This window comes from Carettochelys insculpta, chromosome 10, assembly GCF_033958435.1.
Source record: "Carettochelys insculpta isolate YL-2023 chromosome 10, ASM3395843v1, whole genome shotgun sequence".
NCBI classification, from domain to species: Eukaryota; Metazoa; Chordata; order Testudines; family Carettochelyidae; genus Carettochelys; species Carettochelys insculpta.
In genome coordinates this window covers 3,328,790-3,345,765 of record NC_134146.1, presented here as the reverse complement: position 1 = coordinate 3,345,765, position 16,976 = coordinate 3,328,790, and the positions used below count along the sequence as shown (strand labels likewise).

The 16,976-nt window shown below is 49.0% G+C and overlaps 2 protein-coding genes across 2 annotated transcripts in view; both read right to left on the bottom strand.

The window, feature by feature from the left end:
* The window catches only part of DZIP1L (DAZ interacting zinc finger protein 1 like), a 37,522-nt gene extending 31,097 nt beyond the window's left edge, over window positions 1-6,425 (bottom strand). Inside the window, exon 1 of the mRNA XM_075003820.1 lies at window positions 6,269-6,425. The gene's annotated coding sequence lies outside the window, so the exon portion shown is untranslated. The remainder of the gene's footprint in view (window positions 1-6,268) is intronic.
* A 2,741-nt stretch (window positions 6,426-9,166) lies between these two features.
* Window positions 9,167-12,469, bottom strand: LOC142018230 (alpha-1,4-N-acetylglucosaminyltransferase-like). Its single transcript, XM_075003822.1, is given in 2 exon segments — window positions 9,167-9,793; window positions 12,305-12,469. Coding segments are annotated over 2 exon segments (777 nt in total). The 5' UTR covers window positions 12,455-12,469.
* Between the last annotated feature and the right edge of the window lie 4,507 nt (window positions 12,470-16,976).

The following is a 16,976-nucleotide window of genomic DNA, read 5'->3' as shown; positions in this document are numbered from 1 at the left end:
GGCTTAAATTTAATTTAAAAATCTACACATCTCTCTCTATACTTTCAAGGAATCTTTCTCATTAGCCTTGGGAGCTGGAAATTCTGCTGGGGATTAACATCCACAACCTGTAAAATGTAGCAGCTATTTAAAAAATTAAATCAGGACATGGGTTTCAGGAGTCTAATATTCTGCTCTCAGTGTTTGCATTCACCCTGGTTGGGTGGGTGGGGGGGAATCCCTGAGGTCCTATATCCTGCTGAGAAGTTATTTACCAAAATGGCTATTTATAAAATGCTACATACCATATCTTCAGATCACATCTGAACACCAAGAGGATTAACAACAGAGAACTGTGCAGAGTAACAGTGTGTTTCTAGGTGTGTCATGCAACAGAAACAAGACTCCTAAGAACAGCTTATTGCAGACTTACACCATGGCCAGGCCAAGATCTCCAGGTGGTTAAAGTAAACCTGCATCCATGGTCTGAAATTGTTTGAGGGTTCAGTGTGTGTGGGGGGGGGGTGTCTGATGCAACAGGGCCAGGACACAGCACGCAAGTTGGGGCAGAGGTGGGAATGTATCACAAAAGCAGACCTCAGTCAGATCTTTCTGAACCTCTGTCCAGGCTGAGCCCCCAGGGTCATACAAGGTAGTCCTTGTTCACATCCTGTAGCACACTTAAGCCGTGTCTACACGTGCACGCTACTTCGAAGTAGCGGCACTAACTTCGAAATAGAGCCCATCACGGCTACACGTGTTGGGCGCTATTTCGATGTTAACATTGACGTTAGGCGGCGAGACGTCGAAGCCGCTAACCCCATGAGGGGATGGGAATAGCGCCCTACTTCGAAGTTGAACGTCGAAGTAGGGGACGTGTAGACGATCCGTGTCCCTCAAAATCGAAATAGCGGGGTCCGCCATGGTGGCCATCAGCTGAGGGGTTGAGAGACGCTCTCTCCAGCCCCTGCGGGCTCTATGGTCACCGTGTGCAGCAGCCCGTACCCCAGGGCTTCTGGCTGCTGCTGCTGCAGCTGGGGATCCATGCTGCATGCACAGGGTCTGCAACTCGTTGTCGGCTCTGTGGATCTTGTGTTGTTTAGTGCAACTGTGTCTGGGAGGGGCCCTTTAAGGGAGCGGCTGGCTGTTGAGTCCGCCCTGTGACCCTATCTGCAGCTGTGCCTGGCACCCTTATTTCGACGTGTGCTACTTTGGCGTGTAGACCTTCCCTCGCAGCGCCTATTTCGATGTGGTGCTGCCCAACGTCGATGTTGAACATCGACGTTGCCAGCCCTGGAGGACGTGTAGACGTCATTCATCGAAATAGCCTATTTCGATGTCGCTACATCGAAATAAGCTACTTTGATGTAGGCTTCACGTGTAGACGTAGCTTTAGAGACTCTTGGGCCACATCCTCAGCTGGTGTAAATCAGCATCAGTTCATTGACTTCAAAGGTGAGGATGTACCCCTGAGGGAGGATCCATGCCATGTGCTTCTCCTGAGCTGTGCCCAAGGGGGTGAAACAGGGAGTGACATGAGGCAACAAACAGAGGGTGAGTCACAAACCGTCCATCTGAGTGAACTGGGCCAAGTTCTTCCCTACTGGAGCCTTACAAAGCACAACCTCTCTCCCCTCGTGGTGTGCGTCCTGGGCCTCACGTAACCGCACCGCAGGAGGACTCCAACTTCACACCTCGCGAGCTTAGTGCACGAGCTGCTACACCAGGGGTCAGCCACCTTTCCAAGGTGGGGTCCCGAAATTTGACCTCTGTGTACGGTCTGAGCGCCAGCGATACTTTTTATAGTCACTAATAGTCCTACTTACAACAGCGCCATTAATAAATAAATGAAGAGGCAGAGCTTTACCTCTTAGGCCGTGGTTAGTAGCATTAGCTGGTCTTTTGTTAATCCACGGGTGCTATGGCCTTGAGCGAGCTCCAGCTGCATGGGGGAGCAGGGGCAGGGCTGAGCTCCCGCCTCACATGCCAATGAATACTGGCCCCTGTGCCAGGAGCTGCTGAGCCCCGTTCAACAGTTTGAGCTAAAAGCCAGATGCCTCTCAGCAAAGGCCATGGTGGAGACTCCTTCTCTCTCTCTTCTGTACGTGGTCTAAGCGTCACTGTGTGACAATTGCTCCCCAGTACTTATGATGAGAGAAACTGAAAAATACTATTTCTTTTTTTTTAAAGGGGCAAGTATGCCCCAGGTAGAAGGGAAACAAGCGCGGAGTGACCACACAGTAGCTTAGCTTGTAACTGGGCACAGGGGGAGAAAAGCTGGTGACTTCAGGTTTCCATGGGCTAAGTCCTCTCTTCAGGGACAAGGTGTTTGCAAGTGGCTTGCTCTAATGCCAGGACGGGTGCTGGGCGAAGGGTTTGCCAGAGCTGATCAGGGAGCTGCTGCGTGTGGCACTTTACCGAGCTAAGACCAGAACCACGTACAGTGACTGGTGAAATGTGGGGGTGAGGAGTGTCGGAGATATGGCCACGGAGGGTCTGAAAGAAGGAGGAGACAAATCTGTGGGGACTGTCCCCCCCGATCACTAGGAAATTTCTGTGGACTTTGGTGACCCCACAGAGGCGTACAGCCCAATGAGAAAACCTGGAGGTGGGCTGGTAGCCTGCTAAGGTGTTTCTGGAGCCTGGGGCCTGAGGAAGCTGTGTAGAGCTGCCCATACACTTGGGCAGAGGTGTGTGATCAAAACGTTTGAGATTCAGGACCAGGCATACTATAGCACTGCCACACCAGGCCCACACGCAGAAGGGGCCGATAACGACTACATGGGGGCCCACAAACATTTCTGGTGCCAGCCCAGCAGGACTGTACTCTCTCTGTCACACTCGCCAAAGAAGATCAAGGGCACATTCTCGTGTACTGTACTTCGATCAACACTCTATACGCCATTATGTGCTTACAATGCCCCTATACAACGTACATTGGACAGACTGGGCAAAATCTTCGCCAAAGAATGGAGACAGAGTGGACATCTGGAATCTCAATACACATAAGCCGGTCAGTAAATGCTTCACTGGAGTGGGCCATTCTGTAAAGACCTGAGATTGTGTGTCTTCCAACAAAGAGACTTTAAAACCAGATTCCACAGAGAAAGTTCTGAATTGGGATTCATATTCAAATTCGACACATTAACACATGACATGAGCAGAGACACCAACTACCTCAGGTTCCCTTGCTTTGATGCTCCTAATTATCTCAGGCGGGACACGTAACATCCCCCCACCTCTCACCCTCTTCCTTCAGTCCTACGTACTTGATTTGTCAGTTTGCATTGCCGTTTTCTGGGGGACCTCCGTACTTATAAATGTCAGCCTGTACTGGGAGTGAGATTGATCTGATGAAGTGGGTCTGTCCCACAGAAGCTCATCACCCAGTAAATCATTTTGTTAGTCTTTAGTGCTACCTTTCTGCTGCTTTGTTTTGTCACAACAAGAGGTATTATGCTAGAACGCTGTGTTCTCTATATGGCTGTTTTTCTGCGGTAGCCCTGCAGTTATCTTTGGTATCTATAAACAGTGCAGGACACTTCCCACAGGGCTGTTACCTGAGTAACCATAACAACAGGCGTTGATAACCCCAGGCTAGAGGGGGTTGCCTGCAGCTTTCTGTTTCCGTCCCCAGATCATATTGCAGGTCACAGTGCATGGCCGTCCTGCTCCCAGGCATCCTTTTTATTTGTCACAGCAGCAGGGAAAGAGACGTTTCATTACAGGACACAGCCGCACACTGGTTCATCTCAGCTGGCATGCACCCAGCTGTGCCTCCCTGTCGTGAGCCAGGGCTGGGGTTTGTGCCTGGCTCAATGGGGTGCTGATCTCAACCGGCACTGCTAGACTCTGCCACAGGGCAAACCATAAATACGAAATGAATACTGAGCACTACTTCCGCAGGCCACAGATACTGACGGGGAGAGAGAACTGTCACAAGTGCTCATGGGGAGCTGAGCCGCATTTCCTCTGTGCCTCGGATGCAGGAAAAGAGTCTTAGCCAGTGGGGAAAAGGGTGAAAAGGGCAGTGGCTCGGGCAGTGAGCCCACAGCCCCATCTGGACTGCGGTCCTGGGTCCCCTGCCCCCAAAGCTGCACCCAGCTCCAAGCCCCTTTGAAAAGCTGAGTCCCAGGGTGACAGACCACCCAATCCTCCTCTTAGTGACACCAGTGCAATGAGGGGCCACTCCCTTCACCTCCAGGTGGTCTCCACACATGGGTGTAGGTGACACTGTCACCCACACACCTCGGTGTGGTTCACTGTCCCATGTAGTGGCACCTAGACCGCTTACAGAGAGAAAGAAAGAGCCTCTTTTGCAGCCTTAGCTGCAAGCCCACTAAGTTCCCGAGTTCCTAGAATCGAGTCCTCCTACTGGTGGTTGCACAAAGTCTTTGTCATGGAAGTTCAACATCTAAAGGTAGAATTATGTACCAAAATAACTGCATCCAAAAATAAATCAATGTGAAATGTTAGACCTTAAAAGTCCACTCAGTCCTACTTCCCATTGAGACAAATGCTCCGACAAATAAGTTTATTTACAGTTGCAAGAGATAACGCTTCCCGCTTCTTATTTACAATGTTGCCTGAAAGTCACGATAAGTATTCGTATGGCACTAAGCGATTGGCAGAACAAGAAGCAGGACTGACTGGACTTACAGCTCTCAAGTTTTATATTGCTTTTGGTTTTGAGTGACGTTATATAACAAAGAAAAATTTATTTTTGCAAGTTTCACTTTCACAATAGGGTGTGCTACAGTATTTGTATGAGGTTAACTAAAATACTGTTTATTTTGTTAGTTTTACATAATATAATGTGAGAACTGCACACTTAGCACTCTGTACTGCAATTGAAATAAATATATTTGGACACAGAAAAATATCAAAAATATTTAGTACATTTCAATTGCTCTTCTATTTTAAGTGTCATTAAAACTTAAGATTAATTGCAATTATTTTTTAAAAGTCAATTAATTTTTGAGACAACCAGGCGAGTTAACAGTGATTAATCAAGAGCTCGAAAATAAACAGCCATGTTACATGCCCACATTATGCAAAATCAAGTGAGAGCAGTGAACTGAAATGTCAAAGAAGAACTAATGAATTGTGGGACCCGATCCTCAACCGGCTTAAATCCATGCAGCTCTTCTGCCATCAGAGGATTGTCTCAGAGAGGGAGTCCCACTGACAGCTGAGCTAGGCAGATCTTCATGAGTGGAGGATCTGGCCCACCATGTTTAATTATTTGCCCTGTTTGCTGGGAGTGCAGGTGTGCTGGTTTGGTAAGAGACACGGGGCTGTTCTTGTCCCCCAGTCTATTCTACTTCTGAAAGGGGAAACGCGGGGCTGGTCGGAGGCTGGAATCACAGGCGCTCTGAGCAGCACCGTGAGGCGGAGAGGTTGCTCTGAGAACAAGGAGCGCCATGAGGTGGCCAGTGGTGTGATATGGAGTGTGACCAGGTGGGAGGATGCAGGAGAAGGGTTGAAATACTCGAGGGGCAGGTTCTGGGAGGGGCTGAGGGCCTTCCCCGTCCTCTGCCTCGTTTGCCTCCCCAAAGCCCCTAGGAGCCTCCATCATGGAGCAGAACCCCCTCTACGCCGGGTGGTGCACAAATCCACAACTACAGGGACTTACAAACCAAAGATGGGCGCTTTCAGCGCTCTCTGCACATGCGAAGGGGGCACGGGGGGGGTTCACTTGATGTGGAGCTCGTCCACAGAAAGGAAGCCACGCCGCCCTGGACCGGGAAAGATGGAAGGAGATCGTGAGCGAGGCGTCAGAAGCCAAGGGGTGCTGAGCCCAGGGTTCACGATGATGTTGATGATGAATTATTATTATTATTATTATTATTATTTTACTAGGGCTGTGACAGACCCTAGCAGGCCCTAGGCAATGGGGCTGTCTCCAGCAAAGACTGGCTGGTGCTCAGAGCTGTCCGCCCCAGCGCTGCCCCTCCACCTGAGTCCCCAGCCTCCCAAGGACTGGGCTCCGGCAGCGACTAATTGGCTGGGGCCCTTTAAATCGCCGGGGCAGCGCCGGCAGCCCCTAGGAGGCGCTGCTTCCCCTCCAGCCCCCGCCCGCTCCCGGGCGCCGTGGGAGGCCGCCCCCGGCTTCCCGCAAGCGCCGCGCACCACTCGCCTGCGGGCTCAGCCCGCTCCGGATGCGGCCCTTCCCCTCCCCAGCGCAGCGCGCGGCCGGCCCGTGCTCCGGACTCCAGCAAGCCGGCGCCCGGGCCCGCCCAGACTTGCCTGGCGGAGCAGCCGGGGCCCGAGAGCCGCAAGCCCTTACCTGGCCCGGGGGGCAGCAGGGCGGCGGTGCAGCGGCTGGGAGAGAGGGAGGGTTTCCTGTGCTGCCCGCCTGCCCCTCCCCCGGCTCCTGCAGGGAGGAAAACCACCTGCCCAGCGCTCCCCCCGAGCCACGCTGCTGCTGCTGCTGCTGCTGCGGCAACCGGGCCCCAGGGCTGCACGCGCCGCGCGGGCGGCTGCGGGGCGGGCCGGCTGGTTACGCACACAAAAGGCCGGGCCAACAATGGCTCGCGGCTGCAAGGAGCCCGGCCGGCGTCGCGGTGCCAGGGGGTGCAGAGGGCGAAGGGTGCGACTGAGCGAGGGGAAGAAGCCAGGCTGGGGCGCTTCCCAAGTGAATCCTCCGAGTCTGGATCCCCCAGAAGCCCGGTGGCACCGTGGGGACTCCCCGATGTTTCCGAGCAGGAGCTTTCGAGGGCAGAGAACCCCGAGCGGTGACCCCAAAATATCGGTGGGTCTCCAAGGTGGGGCCGGACCCGTGCCGGGGCTTTGCCCACGAAAGCTCCTGTTCCGAAATATTGGTTCGTCTGCAGGGTGCCACCAAGTAAATGTAACGCCCCCCCCCATACCAGGCCAGGGGGCTAAGGGCTGGGAAGGCCCCCGGGGAGGCAAGACCCCCTGGTGCATGAGAGAGAGAAGGGGTGGGCCAAAGAGCTTGTGGGTCTGTGCCCGGGTGCAGCTGTGGTTTGCTGCACAGCAGTCGGGAGGGCTGTTTTTCTAGGCAAAAGGGGAGGGGGGTGGAACTCGAGCCCCAAACTGCCCCCCTCCCGCCAAGGCCCAGCCACACCCTGTGGCTTAATACCCCGGTTGGGAGCCAAGCCACTGCTCTGTCGAGGCCTGAGTCGCCCTCCTGGGTTGGTGTATGTTCCGCCCCCCCCCGCAGCAGGGCCCAGCCACACCCAGGCTTCCCCACCGCCCCCGACCATAGCCCCACCCCTTCCCTGCTCCATATCAGTACCTGTCCGCTACCCCAGAGCCAAGGACCCCCAACCCCTCCCCTTGCAGCCTGCCCCCATCACACACAACCTGCAGGCTGCAGTGGGGCTGTTGGAGAGCACGGCCACCCCCAGAGTCCAGCTCCCCCCTGTCCCCAGAGAGCCTGCTGGCTGCAGGGGGGCAGTTGGGGGGCAGCCCACCCAGAACCTGTCCCCCCACCAGACAGCCTGCAGGATGCAGAGGAGGGGGAGCCTGCTGGAAGTTGGAGGCTGCTGCAAAATCCTCCCCTCCCCAGCCAGCAAGCCAAATGGGGATCACTGAGGCATCCACCCAAAGTGCCGCCTCCCCCTTACCAGGGCAAGGCTGGGGGAGCAGCTGGAGGCCAGGGTTAGCCTGCAGAGTGCTGCCCTACGGGCAGTGAGCTGTGGTATGGGGCAGCCACTACCCCAAGCAAAGACCCACTGGAGAATCTGCCAGCCTGGGCAGTGGCAGCAGCAAGCTGGGTGCTGTCACCCCTCCCCCCCCCCCCGCCAGACTGCAGGTCCAGTCTGCAGATCTCCAGCCCCCACCTGACAAGCACACAGCCCCAGATCCCTCCCTCCCAGGAGAATTACTGGACAGGGAGGAGCCGTGGGAAGAATGTCACCGTAGCAGCATTACCCCTCACCACCACAGGTGGCCCTGGTAATGCCCACCCAGCCCCCTGTCTGGAGAACCCTATCTTCTGCACCCCCCCCCCACCATGACTTGAACCCCCCACCGACCCTCTGCCCTAAGCCACCCGTCCTACCCAAAGCCTCACTCCAGCCTTCAGTTTTCTTTTTGAAAAACACTGTAATTGGAAAACAGCCTGTACCTTTTCCATTAATTTAAAAAAAAAATTGCTTCAGTCAAGGAGCCAAGCAACACCCGGTGTGTCCGCTGGAAGCAACAATAAACACAGCCCTCTTTCCTCCGCACTCCATCCCAGGAGATTGCTGAGTGCTTGAGAGAGGGATAAGGAGACCTGTGGTACCTTACAGACTAACAGATATTTTGGAGCATAAACTTTCATGGGCAAAGACCCGCTTCATCATTGGACGAAGCGGGTCTTTGCCCATGAAAGCTTATGCTCCAAAATCTCTCTTAGTCTATAAGGTGCCACAGGTCTTCCTGTAGTTTTTGACGATACAGACTAACAACGGCTACCTCTCTGAAACTTGAGAGGGGGAATAAAACTGAGAGCCACTGGGGTTGGCTAGAGCTTTTATTTGTAAGGAGATTTCAAATGTCGCTGTCCCAAAGGCAGGGGGCACAGCTGAAGCAAAAGAAGGAAAGAAACATCATAAACCCCTGGAGTGGGGGAGGTTTGAGTTACTATTCCCTGAGTGTCCCTACGTTCATTATTGCTGAACATGGATATCTCAGTAACAGTGAGAGATCTCAGCCAGCTCTGAGGTTCAACAAACCATCTTGTTCAACAAATCAGAAGGCAAAATTTCCAAACACGTCAAAGGGGCCAGATTTTTAAAAGCACTTTAGAACCTAAAGATAAACGCGGGCGCCTAATGGGATTTTCAGAACCACTTGTCTGCATCTGTAGGCACCAAACACCTTGAAATATCTGACCCGTGGGTTCCTAAGTCACTCTGACTTTCAGTGGAGCTTTATCTCCCAAAGCCAGTGTGACTTTTGGGAAGGGGACTTGGGTTCCTACATCACTTAGGTGCTTTGGAAAATTTTACTACAAAAGACATGGCATAGTGATCATGTCATCACAAAGGTATTTTCACCTCTGCCTTCCTACACATTTCATGAGCTCCTGGGAAAACTTGGGAGAAGAGGTGATTTCTGAGATCCTCTCTTCCAAAGTGGTCAGCAGACAGAAAATGGCTGAGAGTCACTGGCTAAGAGGAGGTTTGTGTTGTACGCGGGTTATTTAGTCACAGGATTATCAGGTCTGGAAGGGTCAACTCGTTCTGCTAGATTCAGTCTTACTTTGTTGCGTTTGCCCACTGCCTTCTGTGCCTTGAATAAGGACCTTATAAGTGGTGGGGCAGTATGCTTTGTACAGCTTTTCCACCAACGTGTTACTTTCTGCAACCACCGTCTTGTGCTCCTGGTTCATGAAGTTCCACAGGTGCAAAGCATAGGAGTTGTTGAAATCAGGGTTTCTCTCCCAGACCTCGTAGTACTGCCTCCATTGCGGGTGGGGAATAGGGTAGAAGCGCTGGGGATGTAAGAAGGAAATGTCGTGACAGCTTTGGTCCTCCACCTTTTGAAAATCGGTCAGGTTGCACAATGCTGGGAGTTTCCTCGTCGTGAGGCTGGGGACTTGATTTCCCCAAATGTCTCCATTGTAGTTTTGAACAAAATCCTCCATGCAACCCCAAATGAACCAATGGTGGCCAGGAAAGCCAAAAACTCCATTGCTGGAGAACTGGGAAGCCTGGGCTGCCAGGAAATTTGCCACTGGAATAGGCCTGATGGAGATGACATCCGTGTCCATGTAGATCCCACCGTATTTCCAGATGAGTGTAAGTCGGCAGGCGTCAGAGCTGATATGAACCCAGTACTTCTCCTAATTTGAATTTACCTGCAGAGTTGGAAAAAAGATTACGGAGACACAGTTGACCCCCACTTCAAAACATCTCAACTCCTGCTCCTGTTGACTATGTAGTGTATAAACCTCTCAGCAGTCAGTTCTCACTTTCATCCCTTTAACAACGAATGGCTGCTTCTTTTTGCAGCAAAGACAAGAACGGGTGTCAATGTTGTTCTGTGTGATTGTCCAAGGCTCAGTAAACACCAAGGAAACATCCAATGTGTACTAAAGAATGAGACTGTGAAGCATAAAATGGTAGGCACGGCCATACTGGCTGAGCTCAAAGGTCTGTCTAGCCCAGTATTCTCTCTTCTGACCATGGTCAATGTCAGGTGTCTCAGAGGTAATACACCGAATAGGTAATCGTGTGATCCATTCCCTGTCGCTCATTCAAATATTCTGGCAAACAGATGCTAGAGACACCATCCCTGTCCATCCTGGCGTGTAGCCATTAAGGGAGCTATCCTCTGTGAATTTAGCTAGTTCTTTTGCCGAACCCTATTCTAGTCTTGGACCTCACAACGTCCTATGATGAAAATTTCTACAGGTCTGCCACACGCTGTGGGAAGTAATGCTTCCATTTCTCGCTGCCCGTTAGTTTCATTTGGTAACCCCAGAATCTCTGTGTTATGGGAGCTAAATAGCAATTCCTTGTCTACTTTGTCCCTCGTGTCCTCAGTCCTGAAGACTGATGCAAAGAATTCATTTAATTTCAGCACAATGTTCTTATAATCTGTGGGTGTGCTTTTACTGTCTTGATCTTCCAGCAGCCCCACAGGTTTTTTTAGCAAGCTTTTGGATTATGATGTATGTACTTTGTTCCCTCTACTTTGGCCGTATCTAAACTAGCCGCCTTCTTTGAAGGAAATGACACAGACCAGGAAATATCAATCTGGTGCTGCTATGCATATGCAGCACCTCATTAGAATAATGGCAGCCACGCAAATTTCAAAGCAGCTAATATGGAGGTGCTGACAGGCAGTCTAGACGCGGGCGCTTTGAAATATGCACCCAACTTCAAAATTCCCTTACTCCCGGCTCGTTTTGGGAGAAAGGGAATTTTGATGCTGGGGGCCTATTTTTAAGCACCTGCGTCTAGACTGCCTGTCAGCACTTCGCAATTAACAGCTTTGAAATATGCATGGCCGCCATTATGCGAATGAGGCGCTGCATATGCATAGCAGCGCCTCGTGGATATTCCCCAGTCTGTATCGTTTCCATGACACGTCCTTTGACTGTTTGGGTGCCAGTTCTACAGATTCTTTGGTTTTGGCCTTCCTAATGATATCCCTACACTTCACTTACCAGAGTTTAAACTCCTTTCTGTTTTCCTCCCTAGGATTTAACTTCCACTTTGCCAAACATGCCATTTTGCCTGTTGCTGCTGCTTTTACTTTAGTTCTTTACAGCCACTGTAGCGCTCTTTTGGGTTTTCTTTTTATGCTTTTGAATTTGGAGCATATGTTTCGGATGAGCCTTTGCTAGGGTGTCCTTCAAAAATTTCCAGGAAACTTGAAGTGATTTCAATTTTAGTTTTTAAAATTCTGTTTAATGATCCTGCTCAGTTTCGTGTCATTCCTCTTCATTATCGTGAATCATTAACTGTTATTTCAACCAAACAACTACCCACCTCCATTTACTGTCTGATCCAAAGCCCTGGGAAATCAACTGAGGGATTTTCATTGACTTCCCTAGGCTTGAAACAAGCCCTCCTGGCAATCCCCAAAGAACATAAAAAGTGAGAGAGAAATCGAGGCCTTGGGTAACACAAGTGTAGGGGAGGCCAATGTACCGGTAAAGCAGGTTATTGTTCATTCTATGGAAGCTCAGTTTTCATTTAAATATAAATAAAGGAGTGGTCGGCTGTGATGGCTGCAAATAGACCCATTAAATCAAAGAAACAAGTGCAGGGTAGTGCAGTGCAACATGCTTGTGTTCTCAGACAGGCCAAAACAAAAACTCAAAGAGGTATGGACTCCTGGAGCAGCATTTCTGAGAGGTCTGGGTGGAGACTGGAAGAGTACCACTGACTGCCTTTTTTGCCCCCCAAATTGACTTCTGAATTCCCCTCTCACTACTCAATCTTCTGCCCAGAGAGGTTCATTGCTATTAGAAACCTTTCACCAGCACTGAAATCATGTTGCCGAAACAGCAAACGCTCACGTTAAATTCAAGCTGATCGAAATACTTAAATACAACATTTTTATCAACACATTGCCTCTTTTGAAAAGAGGCTATTAACCCATTTTGATAACATACGGTTATCAAAATCGTGATTCAAATGGTCCATTTGCCACAAATCATGGCATCCGGAAATGAGAAATGTCTAGAGCAATGTCAATATTACACGGTGTCATGAAAAAGAAGCCCACATTCGTTTCAACAAAATGAGAACAGATTCAAAAGTTGGGGTGGGGGGAAATGGGCCAAAACATTCGTTTTCCACCCCCCTCTCCTTTGAATCTTGTTCAGAAAAATTTTCCCCTTGATATATCCTCTCACCTGATGATACCATGGGAGCAGGGGTATCTCCTGGAACAAAGTGTCCATCTGCAAAGGAAGGATGAAGACATTCTCCATAGCAGATAAGAGGGTGAAGGCTGGGTAAGAGGAACTTGGATCCAGCTGTGTGTTATTTTTCAGCCCTTGCATGAAGAGAACAACAGGTCTGTCCTGTTAGGTCCTGGCAGAAAATACCAGTATCCAGGAGGATTCTAATCAAGGGAGAGGGGACAGTGGCTGGAGGTCCAGTTGAGAACACTCAGACATCTGCTGCTTTCTGCAAAATCTTTGCTAATTCAATTACATCTACAGTTACAAAAAGCAATTCAGTTATAGCAGCAAGTGATTTCAGTTAATTTGAGGATCTTTGTTGATGCCCTACTTTTCCTTCCTTCCTCCTGGAGAAATGGCCATTTGCTTTCCACGAGAGGCAACTGAGGGCAATGCCATGTGGGAAGATGATGTCACAAACCCACAGCCACTTGCAGGGTATTTTTTTCCCATGCTGCACCAGCAAAAATATCCAGAATGCTACGGGGATGAGGGAACTGTAGGACAGGTTCCCACCAAGAGCTGCTGCAACAGGTGATGTTTGGTGATTAAGTGTGGCATCAATAAGTCGACTTTGGGGGCAGCCTGTGGTGAAGTGAGGGTAGTCAAATTCGAATTTATAAAACCCAGCATTACAAAACTGAGTTCAATAAATTCAAATTTATCTCATAGTGTAGACGTAGCCATTGACTAAGAGGTGGTACCTCTTGTGTACAGGATATTTAGTAACAGAACTTTCAGGTCTGGGAGAGTCAACTCGTTCTGCTAGAGTCAGTCTTACTTTGTTGCATTTGACCACTGCCTTCTGTGCCTTGAATAAGGACCTTGTAAGTGGTGGGGCAGTATGCTTTGTACAGGTTTTCCACTAAGGTGTTACTTCCCGCAACCACAGTTTTGCGTTGCTGGTTCATGTAATTCCACAGGTGCACAGCATAGGAGTTGTTGAAGACAGGGATTGTCTTCCACACTTCGTAGTACTGCTTCCATGCTGGGTAGGGAATAGGGTAGAACCGATGGGGATGTAAGAAGGAAATGTCATGACAGTGATGATCCTCCACACTCTGGAAATTGGTCAGGTTGCACAACAGTTTGAGTCTCCTTGTCATTAGGCTGGGGCCTTGGTATCCCCAAATGTCTCCTCTGTAGTTTTGAACAAAATCCTCCATGCAACCCCAAAGGAACCAGTGATGCCGAGGAAAGCCAAAAACCCCATTGCTTGAGACCTGCGATGCCTCTGCTGCCAGGAAGTTTGCCACTGGGATAGGCCTCATGGAGATGACATCAGTGTCTAAATAGATCCCCCCGTATTTCCAGATGAGTGCAAGTCGGCAGGCGTCAGAGCTGACATGAGTCCAGTACCTTTCCTGCTTTGGATCTACCTGCAGAGTTGAAAAAGATGACAGAGATAGAGTTGACTCCTCTTCTAAACTTCTCAACTCCTCCTCCTATTAGCTATGTAGCGTACAAAACTCTCAGCAGTCTATTCTCACTTTAATGCCATTAAAATTAATGGCTCTTTGTCTTTTTCAGCTATGACCCTTTGCTGGAAGAAGGTAAAGGTAAATGTAAACTTTGTTCTATGTGATCGTAGAGCAGTAACAGAGAGAAAGCCGTGCTAGTCTATGTACTATCAAACCAAAAAAGCAGTCAAGTAGCACTTTAAAGACTAACAAAATAATTTATTAAGTGAGCCCTCGAAGGCTCGCCTCATTCATTATTTTGTTAGTCTTTAAAGCGCTACTTTACTGCTTTTTTGTTATGATCGTAGAAGTGTGTCTGAGGCACAGGAAACGCAGAGGAGACATCAAATATTTGGGAAAGAATGAGACTATAAACCATAAGATGACAGCAACAGCCATACTGGGTCAGATCAAAGGGCCATCTAGCCCAGTTGTCTCTCTTCTGACCGCGGTCAATGTCAGCTAGCTCAGAGGGAATGAACAGAACAGGTGATCGACACGTGACCAGTCCTGGTCGCTCATTCCCAGCTTCTGGCAAAGAGAAGCTAGAGACTCCATCCACCAATCCTGACTAGCAGCCATTAAGGGACTGAGCCTCCATGAATTTATCTTGTTCTGTTTTGAAACCTGTTTTAGTCCTGCACCTCATAAGATCCCATGACAAAGATTTCTACAGGTTTACTGTGTGTCGTGTGAAGAAATTTTTCCTTTGCTTTGCTTTGTTTTAAACGCGCTGCTTATTAATTGCCTTTGGTGACTCCCTAATTCCTTTGTTACGAGCGGTAAATAGCAATTACAGCAATTCCTTATTTTCACCAGTCCTCATGCTAGACCGAAATTATAGTCTCCCACTGAGTTGTTTTTTATTCAAGCTGAAAAAAGCTGATTCTTCTTAATCTCTCCTCTTACTGGAGAGGTTCCATACCCCTCCTCGTTTTTTTGTCATCCTGTTCTGAACCTTTTCCTACGTATTTTTCTGAGCTGGGACGACCATGCAGGCACCCAGTATTCAAGGTGGGAGAGTGCCCTCCACTTACATAAAGGCAATATAATATTTTCTGTATTAATATGGATTCCTTTCTTAACAATTCCCAAAGTTCCATTTGGTCCATTAACTACCACTGCAACTTGAGCAGATGACATCCGAGAACTATCCACAATGACCCCAAGATCTCTTTCTTGAGCGGCAACAGCTAATTTACACTCTATCAATGTAACTGTATAGCTGAGATTACATTTTCCAATATGTATGACTTTGCCCTCATCAACACCGAGTTTTGTCTGTCATTTCATTGCCCACTCACCCAGTTTCCAGAGATATTTTTTGGAGCTCTTCATGGTTTACCTGGCAGTTAACTATCATGAGCAGTGTGCAACATTTGCTAAGTTTACCCCTTTTTCAGGATGATTTATTAATATGTTGGCTAGGACTTTTGGAGGACCTCACTATTTATCTCTCTCCATTCTGAAGGCTGACCATTTTGTGACAAAGTCCTGCACTTTGGGACAGTTAAGGAAATGTCCCAGAGGCTTACTGTGCCCTGTTTTGCTCCGCCTCCAGGGCGGGGCAGAGCCTAATGAACCATACTCATCATAGGCACAGTCAAAAATGGGGGAAGTCCCTACATGGATGTGGAGGCAACCCTGGCTCCTCCCGAGCTATCCTTGGGGGTGGTCTGGGGGGGAACCCAGTCCCCCCCCCACCTCGATCCGGGTTCTGGCCCATGGACCCCGGGCAGCTGCTGCTGGAGGGGCTGTCTCCCTCAGCCAAAAGAGCAACAGCTTCCTCCCTGGGCTACTTCCCCAGGTTCTTTGTCCCATACCTTTTTCCTGTAGCTCCCACTTGCGAGGCATGATTTCCCTTTACAAAAGCTCATGTTCGTCTACACGTCCGGCAACATTATTCTTTATTGTAATTTCACCCAGTTGCCTGGTACTGAAGGCAAGTTTACCAGCCTGTAATTGCCAGGATCACCACTGGAGCCCTTTTTAGAAATTGGTGCTAGATTAACTGTTGTCCAGTCACTTAGCACAGAAGCTGATTAAAATGAAAAGTTACAGACCACAGTTAGCAGCTTGCAAGTTCACATTTGGGTTCTTTTAGAACTTGGGTAAATACTTCCTGGCATTTGTGACTTATTACAGTGTCATTTATCCATTTACTCTAAAACCTCCTCTAATGATGCCTCAGTTTGGCACTGTTCCTCAGGTTTGGCACCTCTAAAGAATGGATCAGGTTTGGGATCCTCCCTCATGTCCTCAGTCCTGAAGATCGATACAAAGAATACCCACAATTGTTTAATCATCAGTGGGTGCTCTTTTAGTATCTCAACCTTCGAGTGGCCTCACAGGTTTAGTGAGATTTTGGATTATGCACTTTTTTTTTTTTTTTTGCTAGTCTTTGACTCTTCAGGTAGCTATTCTATAGATTCCTTTTTGGCCTTCCTGACAATATCTTTGCCCTTCACTGACCAGAGTTTGAACTCCTTTCTATTTTCCTCCATAGGATTTAACTTGCACTTTTTGCCACTTGTTGCTTCTTCTACCTTGTTGTTTATAGCCACGGTGACACTTTTTTGGGTGTGTTATGCTTTTATATATATAAGAATAGCCTCTATTATGATGTCTTTCAAAAGATTCCGTGTAGCTTACAGAGCTTTCACTTTTGGTACTGTCGCTCTTAATATTCTGTTTAACTGACTTGCTCATCTTAGCGTAGATCCCCTTCATTATCATTAACTCTTATTTCCACAAAAAGAGGAAAAAAACCTCTCAATCTCCATTTACACACTGATTGTCTCATCCAAATTCCCTGGGAATGAATCGAGAGTTTATCGCTGCTTACTTTGGGCTTTGGAACGGAGCCTCCTGGTAATCGCTATAGAGGATAAAAAGCGTGAGCGAAATTCAGACCTTGGGTTATGCAGGTGCAGGGAAGGCCGATATACCAGTAGCAGTTTGCTGCCTGTTTATTCTACAGACCCTCAACTTTTATTTAAAAAGGAATAAAGAAGAGCTTGGCTGTTATAGCTGCCAATAGACCCATGAAATCAAAGAAACAAGTGCGGGGTGATGCATTGAGATATGCTTGTGTTCTCAGACAGGCCAAAACAAGAACTCAGAGAGGTGTGAACTCCATGGGCAGCATTTCTGAGAGGTCT